The sequence below is a fragment of the Macaca thibetana genome, chromosome 8 (assembly GCF_024542745.1).
Source record: "Macaca thibetana thibetana isolate TM-01 chromosome 8, ASM2454274v1, whole genome shotgun sequence".
Classification (NCBI taxonomy): Eukaryota; Metazoa; Chordata; class Mammalia; order Primates; family Cercopithecidae; genus Macaca; species Macaca thibetana.
Window position 1 is genome coordinate 14,869,779 of NC_065585.1, and position 14,859 is coordinate 14,884,637.

A 14,859-nucleotide genomic window follows, 5' to 3' on the forward strand; every position below is an offset into this window, starting at 1 on the left:
TTTAGTAGAGAGGGGGTTTCACCATGTTAGCCAGGATGGTCTCGATCTCCTGACCTCGTGATCCGCCCGTCTCGGCCTCCCAAAGTGCTGGGATTACAGGCTTGAGCCACCGCGCCCGGCCGGATCCCTGCTTTCTAACTCCGTTTCTTCATCTCCAAAAAGGCATTATTAATGCATGTCTTCTTAGATTGATGAAGTCTTTGAATATTAAATTCAAGGTCAACTTTTCAGAATATTTCTTGGAGGTCAGAGGATGCAAAATAGGGACATAGAAATGGCTGGAATTAGAATCTGAGCCTGACACTATGGCCTATCTTTTTAATTGCATGGAAATCTTGAATATCAGATACTTTCCCAGATATATATCCATGTTGATGCTATTTGTGTTACTTTTTTTTAAATTAAAATTGCTTTCATTTAAAAGGAAATCTAACATGCTAAGAGAGTTAGAAGAATAATGTTCCTAGGATTTGAAAATACTTGATTTTCAAAAATCAGAGCCAGGAGAGACTGCAGATTGGTGTAGTCTTGCACATTTGCAGGTCAGGAAGCTGAAAACCAGAGACATCTGAGGGGCAGTCAAATTTAGATGGTAGGTTCCAGTTTCTGTGCACTGGACACATCTAGATCTTCTCCTACACCCTGGGGTGCAGGTCCAGCAAGATGGCTCTACAACTGGGAAGAAATAATATATAAATAAACACATACATAGGTATGTCTGGTATCTTAAAAGATTAATAACTGTTCTTTAACAAGATTAATAAAATATCTTGTTAATAATAACAAGATAAAAATGTGAGGAAAACGTCATTATAACCTGGCAGGTGCTCTCATAGCACTGGTGAATGAAGAGAGATTATTTCTTAATTGGGGACAGGGGGCAGTGAAAATTTCTTATTGGGTGATAAAACCCAATCTTAAAGGTTGAAGAAGAGTTTGTAAAATTGTTAAGAAGATGATGGAGAAAAAGGTGAAAGGCAGAAGTATTGTTCAGAAAAGAGAAAATTTTAGCTACTAGAATTAGCATCTCCAGAGTCATAAAGGCCAGAAAGGAGCCTGGCATGTTTGGACATCATGAACTTGGAGAGCCAGGAATATAAAGTGGATAGTCACAATGACAAGGGTGGGCTGGCTGCAAAAGGGAGTTTGTGAAAGTGAGGTGAGGCAGAGAAGGGCTTTATGAGCCATGGTTGGGGGTTCCACTTGATTCTGTTTTAAAGTCAGAGAGTGGCATGACTAGACATACTTAGAAACACTCAGCAACGGTACAGAAGATGGATGGGTGGAGGATGAACTGCTAGAGGCTGTGGAAGTATCTGGCTGGGGCATGATTAAGTCCTAAAGTAAGACAGGAGCCCTTGGAATGGGTTTCAGAAATGCTGCAGAATATCCTGGCATAGAGGCACACACTTGTAGTCTCAACTGCTCTGGAAGCTGAGACAGGAAGATCCCTTGAGCCTAGGGGTTTGAATCTAGCCTAGTAACATAATGAGACCCCTGTTTCTAAAAAATAGAAAACAACGGAAAAAGAAATGCTGCTGAGATTGAATTGGCAGAATTTTGCGGCCTCTTGGGAAGAGGGTTAAACAAAAAGAATGTGACTTTAGTGTCCAGGTGAACATCTTTGTGCCATCACTGTGATACTAAAGAGACATGGAGGAGGGAGGAAGAGAAGATTTGGAGGAAGACTTGAGTTTGGGGTGTGGTCCCAGAGGAGGAAGTGGATTGAACCACAACAGAAATACTTCAGAGAAGTTCTGTGGTGTAATACCCAGCTTGTCTCCTCCCTTTCCAGTCTTGCCCCTTTACCTTCCATTTTCACCACAACAGTCAGAGTCATTTTTCTCAGGGTCAGAGCTAATTACGTCTTTGTTCTAAAACCCTAGAGGCTCCATCTTGGCCAAACTACGGCCTCCAGAATACAATCCAGTGTCCTTACTATGGCCGTTTCCTCCCTGTGTGATGGGTCCCAGTGTATCTCTTCAAACCTCCTGTTGCCAATTGTTTCAGGCATCTGATCTCCCTAATGCTTCTTCACACCAAGGGCATCTTTTCTCAGAATGTTGGCATGCACATGGTTGTTCTCTATCTAGTCCACTTTGAAGAAGAGAACGTTCTTGTCTTCACCAGGTATCCCCACACCTAGAACAGACTTGATGCCTGGAGGTATAGGTCTTTGTAGGTGGAGGAGCCGTATATGCCTGTTCATTCCCCCCGCCACATTCCTCAGCACAGACTAAATGTTTGAGTGACCTCTCAATGGGCCAGAGTTAGGATTAGAAATACCAGAAAGATAAACTATTCCTCTTTGATGAGTAAGCTCCTGTTTTCTTTCCCGATCCCACAGATAGGCCCACTGATTATTTTCAAGGATTTTTTTACCAGTCAGTCACTCTCAGTGGTGGTTTTCAGTAAGTCACCAGTATTTTAAAGGGCACCTGGAAACTCTCACAAGCCTTTGCATCTCCACGTGGTGGTGTAGTTGGTTATTTATATTAAGCCTATTTTCTGTGTGCAGGTACATATGTCAGCAATCAGTTTTAGTGAAAATGATGCCCATTGTCAAGACTCTAGTTCTCAATTTGTGAAGTCCACAAAGGCTGTAGTTCCAAGGGTGTGCCTGAAGCTAAATGGAAAGCCCCTCTGTGGTTTTAACTGACACTATGCCGAGCAAAGTATTTAGCAGATAGACCTATGTGAAATGGCTGATGTGCAGCCCAAATCTGACCTGCTTGGGTGACACAACCCCAGTGACCTGCAAGTTGACTTCTTCCTCCCTTTGCTTTTTATCTCAACTACTCTTTAGCTGTTTTACATAGAGCCTCCTGGAATGGGAAGAAAAAGTCTTTGAAACTGATCGTCTAGTAGCCTGATTACTGAATCCTTTTTTTTTTTAAGGATCCTCCATCTTTTGAACCCCATTGTGTCAGGTTGAAGGGTTGGAGAGCAATATGGTTATGAATATAGACCTTCGGATCAGGAAGATCTGCTTTGGAATCTTGGCTCTCTTATTAGCTGCATATCTTAGGGCCATTCTGATGTTCAATTTTCTTATCTGTAAAACATAGGTAATAGAAACCTTCTTATAAGTTACTGTGATGATTATATAAGATGATATAAAATTAATGGCAGTGTCACATTGTCATTCTATCATCATCAATATTGGGGAGAAAAGAGACAAAAATGAGCTAAAATCAGACTCTGAGGACCATTGGGAAAAGGAGGAAAAGAAGCAAACACATGTCTGTGTCAGGTATTATATGAGAAAGGCATTAACAGTACCTTTGGTATCAGAGAGAGCAACTAACTTGACCAGGGTCACACAGTCAGTGCGTGGTAGCCAAGCAAGAAGTGACACAGTTCTCTATGGCCTCAAAGCTTGTGTTTGTAGCCATGGCTTTACACCTCTCAAGATGGTAGCTTGACGCGTGAGTAGGCTGTGTTTCTTCCAAGAGGCAAAGGTTGGACCTCTTAACAAATGGTAGTTGATTTCTAGAACATTAATGATCACTTAGAACTGTGGATACTGGTAGTAACTTAGTGCCAGATGGTGTGGGATCATCAAGGATTCTACTGATTAGGTGCAGAGAATGAGCTTCCCAGAGAAAATCAAGACTTAGCTTAGCCCTCAGAGGTGGATTGAGTTCTCTTTACAGAATATATGGAATGGCTGTACTTGTTTAGGGTGACAGGTTTGATTTTAAGGGTTGTATTTGTTTTCACACTGGTATAAAGAACTACCTGATACTGGGTAATTTATAAAGAAAAGAAGTTTAATTGACTCACAGTTCCGCATGGCTGGGGAAGCCTCAGGAAACTTACCGTCTTGGCAGAAGGCAAAGAGGAAGCAAGCACCTTCTTCACAAGGCCGCAGGAGAGAGAGTGGAAGAGCTGTACTTTTTAACCATCAGATCTTGTGAGAACTCACTCACTATTATGAGAACAGAATGGGGGGAACCACCCCTATGATCCAATCACCTCCCGCCAGGCTCCTTCCCTGACATGTGGGGTTCGACATGAGAGTTGAGTGGGGACACAGAGCCAAACCCTATCAAGGGTTTTGAAGGGGATCTATTTTCCTTTCTCTATACACATTGCTGAATTGTGCCGTTGGTACAAAAGGCAGAGTGGTTTAATGAAAAGGTTGTTGATATGATAGGAGGCCCATACCTTCCTCTCACTCATCTAGTCTCTCTCAGTGTCTGCTTTCCCCGTGATGGGGTGCGGGGGAGGGAGGTAGGCAGGCCCTTCACCGCAAGTGGCTTCCTTTTGCCCGTGTTATATGTAGAACTTTGTAAGACTTCCTCTACAACTCGTGGTAATTAATTGAGAGAAGTGTGCTTCATCCAGGTCCTAAGCCTTCATAAATGTTTATAAAATGATTTCATCATTGATACTTGATGTGACTGACTTTTGAAAGGCAAGATGAGGCTTGGGAACCATTGTAACCTCCAAGAGTCCTGGGGCGATTAGAAAGTGAATACTTTTACATGTGCTACCCAAACAAAAAATATGTGTTGCAATATTTACCTTAGTTAAGATGGTGCTTCCTTTGAGTGATTGGAATAAACACTAAGGCTTTAAAACAAGCAGTACGTGAGAAATAAACAGCAGCATTATTGAGTTCCAGTTTTCTTCTGTACAGCTTTAATTCTTGATGCTTTTAATATAGAGTCAGATTTATTTGACTGATATTTATTGAGGCCTACTCTGGGCCTAACATAGGCCCTGCCTCAAAACGTATACACACCTAACAAATAATTTATGCCTACGTAGGAAAGCAGACTTTTGCGAGCTAGTTTTATGCAATACCTTTTCTTTGGCTCGGGAAGTTGATAGCTTGGTGATATTTTCTTGCATGGACTAAATCCTTAGAATTGTTTAGGAGATACTGGCCGAAGGTAGTATGTTAAATTTTTGCCAAGGATCTGAACTGTGAAGTAACCCTTCAAAGTTTAGGATCTACAGATCTTTGCTGTTCTTGGGTCAAATTCCAGCTGAGAACCATGCAACCATTAAGCTGTAGGCACTGTAGCGGACATTAAATGTTTCTGATAGAAATCTTTATAAACACAGGAGAATCTTAAGGATACTTTTTATAGTCTAAAACAGCACAGATAAACATCTTAAAACCTTTATTTGCAGATCACATATCAACTTTCAATTTTGGGGCTGTGTTATGCAAATCAAATTTTATTTTAGGTTGGTCATTTCCCCTTCATGGCAGCCTCATTCAACTCATATTAATCTTGAAACTAACAAATGATAACATCTTTACGTCTTTGTTTCATATAAGCTGCTGCTGCCAGGTCCCTCTTCCTCTGTTGGCAAGTATTCTGCGCTGCTGCTTCCTGGTTGAACCCCACTAACTGTGGGTGTTGTATAGTTGTTACACAGGATGATTCTTAGCACTCCACGCCTCAACTCCTCAAACTGCCGTAATTGGGGCTGTACTTTGAGTTCCTGTTTCTGTTCTGCTCTCTCTGCCTCAACTTGTCTTTCCTGTCTGCACCCTTACTCCCATTCCTTTCTGGCTTGTTGTAAGAGGAGTGTCAGGTAGAATGCCATGAGCGGCGTCTCCTCTAGGATTGCAGGGGTTGAAGATGGAATTGACCTAGGGCAGCACCTGGCCCACAGGGGACACTCTTAGTTAGTTCCTTATTCTCTTCTTAATTCCTTTCCAACCTTCTTTTTGTTATCCCTGGAACCCCATGAGACTTATTTTGCTCTTCCAAAGGTGTGCCATACAGACAAGCTATGTTTCACTCACTTCTGTATCTTTATAGCCTAACCCCTAGCCATTGCTTAGTAAATGTTTGCTGGGTGGATGAGTGCATAGAAAGATAATCCTAGTGAGGGGAAATGATGAGAGGTATTTTCAGACTAGTTGGGCTTTAATTTCATTTGTGGCCACTCCACTTACCCTTTCAGATGAGGAGATAGAGCTGCTTTGGCAGGGTTTATTGTGCCCACATGGTCATTTTGGATTCTTCCACAGTCTCTGGGAATGGGCATTCTTGTTTTTAATTTCAAGTAGTCAGGAGATTCTGGGACCATCTGTTTACTAGTGTAGGAAAGGGCAAGGCAACAAGGAGTTCATATGCACATAGTACTCAGGTCAGTTTAACTGAAACCACCAACAGGTCCTCAAATGTCAGACACAGACATAAGGAAGATATTCATTCCTTCACCTTCCATTTGTTTGCTTGTTCATTCAGTCAGCTTCCACTGAGTGCTGTAGTAAGTCTGATACCATGCTACCTGTTGGGGCCTTTTAGGTTACAACAGGGTGATCTGTACACCCTTGATTCGGCCCTCCAGCCAGATCAGTGACTAACACAAATCTTTAAAATGAATTTAATACATTTTTCCTGTGAAAAGAAGGGAAATTTAAAAAAATTAATAGATATTTACTGCACATCTCTTATTGTTTTCCATGCTGGTGACATTGCCGTGAACAGGATAGTACCACCTCTTTGAGAGATTACATTCTATTGGGACAGATCGTAATCACAGGAGCATGACAATAAGATCATTTCAGAGAGTGTTAGTTCTTCCTAGGTAGTAAGAGAGGGTAATGAATGGAGAGTGACTGGGAGTTGGGCCATCAGAATGTCCTTGTGAGGTGACATTTGAGCTGAAAGCCAGAAAAAAAGAGAGAAGGTACAAGCTAGGCCCATTTAGATTTAGGCGAAGAGAGTTTTAAGAAAAAGATTTCAGGAGAGAGGTCAGCAATTCTAAAAGCTTTAAGGCAGGACTGGTTCATTGGGGTTTGAAAGACTGTAGGTGTGGCTGGAACATAATGAGTAGTGGAGGGTATGGGAACAGAGGGGAGAGGGCAAAAGGCTGGGTCACATAGGGCCTTACAGGCAGTAGCGAGGACTTTGTTTTATTAGAAGAACAGTGAATTCATTCATCTTTCCTTTCTTCCTCCAAAGAGAGAGAGGGAGAGAGATTCGTTTCATTCATGTCAGTGAATCCTTACAAAGCATCTTCTATGTGAAGAAATAAACATGAATATTATCCTGGTATTATTCTTACAGAGTTTTCAGTTGATGGAGTACGGGGAGAGACACAGGTACTTAAACATCTAAAAAATAAGATACAGAGTGGAATGATATGAGAAGTATGGATAAAGCAAGCCCCAGGCTAGCAATAATAAATGTTTTATGAACAGCTTACTTTATCAATCCTATCAGAAGCCTTACCAGGCTTCCCATGTCTTCTAGCAAAGGGTTTTGTTGCTGCTGCTTTGCTGTGGCAAGAAGTGAGGAGGCCTGCAGCTGGTTAAGGAGAGGTAGATGCACAATTTGGTTTTCACACTTAGGCTGGTGCCTGTTGAAGCGTCTAGCACACTGACTGGATGAATAAATGCCTAAATGATGTAAAAACCCAAGTTTGATGATCATGAGAAAAAATCTCAGAGAAATTGGTCCCAGGACCCCCACAGATACCAAATCTATGCAGGAAGGCCGACAGCACACATTTGCATGGTTTGCCTGTATCTCTCCCCTTTTTGAGGAGGAGACAGTGATAATTCTTCATTGTCATTCTTTCTTCTGGCACCTTTATCCACAGCTCTACTCATGATCACATTGAACAATGTGAATGAATGCACAGAAAGAGCTTATGCCTTCACATTATGATTATTCATGTATGTGTTCTAGCATATGGAGACTTAAAATGGATAAATAATTTACTGATTTGGCATGAGGCTGCATGAGAACTTATGTCACTTTTTCATCCTCTTATGCAAGTGTTAATTAGACATCCCTAAACACATTACTCTGCAATCCTCACTCCTCCCATCAAGGTAGCATGATTGCCTAACAAACTCAAGGCTGAAGTAATCAGTCTAAACCAAAATTAGGCCAAAGTAGCATTCCCTTGCTTCCCCTGTTAAAGGAATAACACATATAAGAACATTTACCTTGTGGCGATTATGGGACAAATGCATCCATTAAAAAGCATTTTTTAAGTGACCTCTCTGAATATACTATAAAACAATACAATGGAAGCCCTTTTTTTTCAAGTAAGTTTAAAAAAAAAAAAAAATTTTTTTTAAGGAAATCACTTTGGTATAGGAGTATTTGTTTCAGAGATGTTTTGCTGTCGCTGCTCCAAGTGTTTCACTGGCAGCCGCCTTCTGAGGTGACAGTAATGATAGCTAGTCGTTTTTGAGCACCTGCTCCATTCAAGGCTTTGTGCTAGCCACTTCTAGGCACATTAACGTATTGAATGCTCACAGCACTCCTAGATGGTAGGTATAATTCCCTGCTACCTTGGCATATCTCTAGGAAATTCTATGCTGATATTTTATTGTTATATACTATTTCCTGCCTCTGTAAACATATTCATAAAATTTAGCTCCAAAGAATTGTGGTTATTATCTAAAATCAAATCTACCCAAATTAAGAGCAATTTTCCCACTTGAGTATATAGAAAGTGCCATAGATTTAGAAAGTAATTCTAAAATAGTTAGAATTTTAGAAAATCTTAATGAATAGTGGCAACAGTATTGCCATGTCTCAGTTAACGTAAATATATTTCAATAAAATATTTTTAAAGAAAGTTCACAGAATAACGGAAGGCAATGTCCTCTTAAGACATTATTCTCATCACTGTATAGTCATATCTCTTCTACATATATGGCTATACATATTAGATATGTATACCTTTAAACTTTGTTCGAAACCATTAGGAGAAGAATTACAGAGGACCATGTTTTCTAAATTTAAAACTATTTTATCAACCATTTTCAAAACAAGTCATGTTGCCTACTTTTCTGTTTTGTGGAGATGATTATACTGATGAGTTTATGTATTCAGTCATTTGTCGCTTCATTTCATAAGCATTTTTGAGCATCTACTGTGTGCTAGACACTGGGAATAGGAACTCAGCCATGAACAGGTTATACAAAGCCCCTGCTTTCATAGAACTTCCATTCTTCTAGAGAAATACCGTAAAAGCAAACAAATCATTGAACAGGATCATTTCAGGGTGTGGTAACACTATGGAAAAACTGGCATGACGTGCATTCGAGAGTACCCCTTGGGTGGGCCGAGTGTGTACACTGCTGTAGGGTATCCTTAGAAGACTTTTGTGGAGAAAGGACTTTTAATCTGAGGCCTGTGTAAGAAGAAAGATCCAGTCATCCAGAGAGCTTGGGGGAAGAGTTCTAGGCAGAGCAATCAACTAGTTCAAATGCCCTGAGCAGGCATGGTCAGATTCATACACGTCTCTGAGAACATCGCTGTTTCACTCTGCTGTGACTGAGGGATACCACTCGGCCTAGAGGGGTATGCTACCCTTCCTGTCCTCAAAGTCTCAAAGGACTTTTCCATCCTTATGGTCTGGTTTCTGTAATTTTTCTACATCCTTTTGGCTGTCAGCTCTCATGTAGTGCCTCCATCAGTATGGCTTCCCAGTGGCCTCTCTCTGATTTGCAGCAGCCTGCATCTTCTCTGTGCCTAGATTCAAATGACAAAACTTGTTAGGACTATGTGTGAAATAAAAGTAGAAAGTCTTCGTGTCAAGGTTGGAAGTACTCTCCTAGATTACCATCCCTGATCCTTAGTTATGTAATGTTAAAGAGAATGTAATGATGTCGTATGGCACAACTTTACATTCTCCTTTATTCATGTATTTGTTAATTCATTCTTTCCCGCTCACGCCACCCTTTTGTGTTGTTCAGCTGCAGACACATACTTAAAAGTGCCCGCACATGTTTTATCCTACTTTTAATGATTTGGGAAAGATAATCTTATAGCCTATAATATCTACCATTTTTCTCTTAGCCCTTATTTAATTTTACATATATGACATTTCAAAGGATGTCACTGCAGTTGTTGTTTGGCATTTATGGGAATAAAACTTTGTAGCACACTTAGACATGTGTTATTTCTAGAGGGAGCCTTGTTTGACTGAAGGACAGTATCCCCTGGCTCTCTAAAACAGGAGGCTCTTAAAAGTGCATTTTATTTAGCTTATTTTTGCCAGTGGCCAAACACTTGAGCTTAAAAGAGAAAGAAGTGTCACCTAGAGTTAACTGACTGTAGCTGTCAAATGGGGATGCTTTCAATAAACTTTAAAAGTGAGTAGGTGAACTTTACACCCTAACAGTTCATAAGCAAGTTGGTAAACATTCAACAAAAATTCTGAGACTGTACCCGCTCCCCCTCCAATGGAAGGAAGTAGGTAGATAGTCTCAACAAATGTTACGGCTGAAATCTTTCACATTCATTTGCTCATTTGGAGTTAACTGTAAAGTCCACTTAGTAATTTCTCTTAGACTACAGTCACCTTTTTTGGTCATTATTCCCGCAAAGATAACCGATAGGTTATTTTCCTCCAGAAGCAGGTCTTTGTTTCTTTCTTGAAAGTAATTAAGAAATGTTAAGATTCAGGGGAAACTTGGACTTGCCTTCCACAACAGATTAGATGGCATGGTTGAAAAAGCATAGGCTGGCTCTTCTCTTACTTGGTATGTGGCGCTTGGCAAGCTAACTAATTTCTCTAAGGCCCAAGGTTTTTTATCAGGGAAAAAGGACAATCATAAGTATACAAAAAAATTAATGACTATTTTTAGCATTTTTAAAAAATGACATCACAGAAACAGTTCATCTAGGAATAAACCCATTTTTTAAGTAAATTTACTTTTAAGTAAATGCTTATTTGCATCATTTTCCATCTAAATGTCTTATATTTTTTTTAAACTCAGGTTTATCTCAAAACTGGTATGTAGTTGCCACCTCCCGCATATGATGAGACTGTTTTTAGTCTCAGCTTATCGCAGATATCATTAGAATGCAGAATTAGGTAGTGGTTAGAAGATAAGGCTCTGTGTTGTCAGAGACCTGGGTTCAAATTCCAGCTCAGCTACTCTGGACAAGTTAACCTTTCTAAGCCAAGCCTCTGTTTCCTCATTCATAAAATGGATATAATAATAATATTTATTTCCTAGGACTTTTGTGAGAATTAACTGAGATAATCTATGTAAACCTCTTAGCATGCTTTCTGGTTTATACCAAGTGTTTGTTAAATACTGGTTATCTTCCCTCTTTCCTCTACAGTGCAAATCTTAAATCTTTTCAGTAATACAAAATTTGTCTCTTCCCTGAAATGTCTCATAAAACATTTCCTTAAGCATGACATGCAGCATGACAGGTATGTGAGATGACTTGAGATCCTAAGCCAAGGAGCATTTTGTATAGGTAGAGGTACATTGTAGGTTTCAGGGTATCTCCTATCAATGGTAAATGATCATGGTTTTTCATTTATTTTAGCTCTTTACAATACAGTCATTTAAATTTTTTAAAAGAGATATAAGTGTATTTAAAGGGAGATATTGAACAGAAGTACAGGTGGGCAGTGGATGTGACAAGATACGGAGTTAGAATGTAGTGATGGGTATGGTGGAAATAGTGTTAGACTTGCAGTCTGGAAACCCTGTTTTTTGTCTCAACATCCCAGTAAAGAAAGCATACACTTTGGGATTTGGTAGATATAAGCGTGGAATGTGATGTTATCATTTTCTGCCTCTGTGACCTTGGGAAAGTTACTTAACCTTTCTTGCCTTCCCTTTCTATAAATATTTATTGAAGGTCTACTACATTTCCTTATCTGAAAAATTAAGGTGATCTTTAACAAAATTTCTATAAAGATGCAATGCAAAGAGATAAAATATTTGAAAGCATATATATCTTATATAATTGATATGTTTTATAAATATAATAAGTTTTATACCTCATGTCTAGTAAGTGCTCAGTAAATGTTAGTTCTAGTGTTATTTAGGACCTGTGGTTGCAAGTGACAGAATTCCAAGCTCAACTGGCTTAGGACAGAAGGAATTTGTTGTCTCATGTACTCAGACTATAGGAAGGTTAACAGTGACATATGCCTTGGGAACAGCTGGAAGCAAAAACTCGGATGCCAGAGGACTGTCTCTACCTCTTTTCTCTGTAACTGTGTCTCTGTTAGTGTCATTCTGTCTGGCCACATTTTTCCTCACATCAAGAAACAGAACTACTGGCAGTCCTAAGCTGATGTGACCAGAAAGGGACTGAGCTTGTTTCCAAGCCCAGAAATCCTAGGAATGTCATTGAGTCCAGTATGAGTCTAGTGCTTACCCGGCCAGACATTGGGGTCTAGAGAACAAGAGGTGAAGTAAAATGGTAGGAAAGACCGTTTTCCATAAGGGGAATTGTAGGTGCCTGCTACCATTGCTTTTATCCGTTTCAGCTTCTTCAGGGAAGTACTTAGCCTCTACGGGCTTCAGTTTTCTGGTCTGAAGTTCCAAGGTTTAGATGATGTAATGGATGTGAGTGTACATTTAATGTTTTAAAATTTTATTTATGCAGTTTATTACTGTTATTCTCATGCCCTGCAAAGCTTGACATATCATCTGGGGGTTCCCAGGCTGACCGCAGACCCTTGAAGTAGCAGAAAGGGGCCTAAAATTGTTTTAAGAAGCTAGTCCAGTGTGCCAAGTACATTGACTATGCCCCCTTTTAAACTTGTTTTTTGAGTGTAATACACGTACAGAAAGGAGAACATATCCTAAATGCACAATTTGCTGAATTTTAACAAACTAAACACAATTGTATATCCTGTACCTGGATTAAGAATCAACAACAATAGACTCCTAGAAGCCCCCCGCTTGTACCACAAGTAGATTAATGTGTTGATTCATCATCTAAGAAATAATTTAAAAGCGTTACCAGCATCATGATGGCATTTTCCAAACTGTTTTTTTAAATTAAAATATTGCTAAAATTCAACTGCCATATGTCATAAGTATTTTTTTTTAACACTAAAAGAAATCCCAAAACTTAAAAGCACTGTGAAAAGCTCTTCAGGTCATTCCTACTCATTATACTCCTTGAAACATTTTTCTGGCTAAAATTACCATTTAGGTGATAAAATGACAGTGTCCTCTTGCCTGGGTATTGTGCCATTCATGTCTATGCTTGCTTTTTCTCCTTACCAGATTGTAAATGCATGAGAGAATACAAGCCTTAAGATTTCTTAGGTGTCTTGTATTATCTTTCTTGTGCGTAACTTAGCATGATAATTGACTGACTAGAATGCTATCCATTTCACACACTGAGCTTTGTGGAATGACTGTACTTCTCCTGAAACTATAACTACCCAGATGCCAGGGACTTCCAGTCTGAAATGATTCATTGTTAATGAATATGTCAGTTTGCTGTTGCTCTGGTACGCAGGAAAACAAATGCAATTACAAATGAATTTTTCTTTCTTTTTTTTTTTTTTAATTTACCAAATCTTCTAATATCTTTTCCCCCTTTTTTCTCTTTTAGGCTCTAGACCAAGATAGAACAGCCCTTCAGAAAGTGAAGAAGTCTGTAAAAGCAATATATAATTCTGGTCAAGGTAAGCACTTACTAAAAATCAGATAACATGAATTATAAATAATGTCTACAGAGTTTTCTTAGTTATTTAAAAGATGTTAAGTTTATAGGAAACTTGACGCAAATGGAAAAGTAAGTAGGTAAAAGAAATTTCTCTTTTTTTCTCTTATCTCGACTATCAGCCCAAGCCTATTAGTGTTTCCAAAACAGAAAGAAGAGAAAGCATTAGTCGCAGTGGATTTTACTATACCCTTAAGTGCTTAATAGAGTTATGAGTAGTTTTGTCACAAGTGACATGAAATAGATAAAATTTCTGTGTGAATTTGGTCAACCTGTAACTCAGTGGCTTCAGTTAAACACATCAGAATCTTTTCCCTTCTTCAGTGTACCTGTACACATTTAAAAATTATTGGCGATGGTCGTGGAAAAAGTTAGAGAGGAGGGGGCAAAGTTAAATTCAGACCTCAACAGACCTGTGAACTATCATCTTTTCTTTTGTTGGAAGGTGTGCCAGATAACCTATGTAACTAAATGTTTTAACTGTCTAGTGACTTTGTCACCTTGGAGTCAAAAGTATGTCATCAGTGAGTAAGAGGAAACAAACCAAATTAAAAAAAAAAAAAAAAAAACAGAGTAACCACAAAAAATGGTAGGCTCCAGCACTGTAGAAGAGAGGCATGGAAACATAAAATGGATTTCAGAGTTTCTCACTCACATCTTTTGTTACTATTGCAGTACCACCTCACCTACCAATGGATTACTTCTCTAAGAAATCAGTGGTCTGTAACTTAACAGAAAACCTGGGAGGGAAGGCAGCAGACTATAATAGAAAGAGCGCAGGCCATGAAGTTGGACAGATACGGGCTTTCATCCTTGCTAATCCACTTCTTATTAGCAAGGTGACCTTGAGCTAGTTATTTCTCCTTCTTGAGCTTCCATTTTTCTTCCGTAACATGAGGATAGTGGTATTTAAAAAGTTGTTGAAGGGATTTAATGAGCTCATATCTGAAAAGGGCCTGCCAGGTTACGGGAGTTCAATAAATGCTTGTTCCTCTTAATTTTATCATCATGAAATTATTGAGCTGAATGGAACGTGAACAAGCCAAAACCCTCAGGTACTTTATGGCCCTCCCGTCTCATCAGAGCTGGGAATCGCTAGCCAAATGAAACTGGAAACCTAATATTCTCTTGTTTTTTAACCCCCCCAGGCCTTGAGACATTCTGTAGTATTAATTGTTAACACAGTTTGCACCCTGGTGCCTTCATTTTGCTCCCTAATTTCTTTATATCCAATAAAACACTAACTTCTCATTAATGTAGATAACTAATGGTCATGTAGTTATGACCAAATGTTGTTTTAGGTCTTGGCTTAAGTTATATACCTAATTTATAACTTCTGCCATTAGCATTTTTTTCAATGAACTCCTACACTGTGATAGGCCCTTATATTTGATATTAGCTCTTTCGGGAGGTGAGTGGGATAGAT

At 39.3% G+C, this 14,859-nt stretch overlaps 1 protein-coding gene across 5 annotated transcripts in view; it reads left to right on the top strand.

Moving 5' to 3' along the window:
* The window catches only part of ASAP1 (ArfGAP with SH3 domain, ankyrin repeat and PH domain 1), a 395,931-nt gene that overhangs the window by 188,864 nt on the left and 192,208 nt on the right, over positions 1–14,859 (top strand). For all 5 annotated transcript variants that reach the window (XM_050801573.1, XM_050801576.1, XM_050801575.1 and 2 more), the window contains one exon: positions 13,323–13,395. In XM_050801573.1, the coding sequence (XP_050657530.1) occupies positions 13,323–13,395 (73 nt within the window). The remainder of the gene's footprint in view (positions 1–13,322; positions 13,396–14,859) is intronic.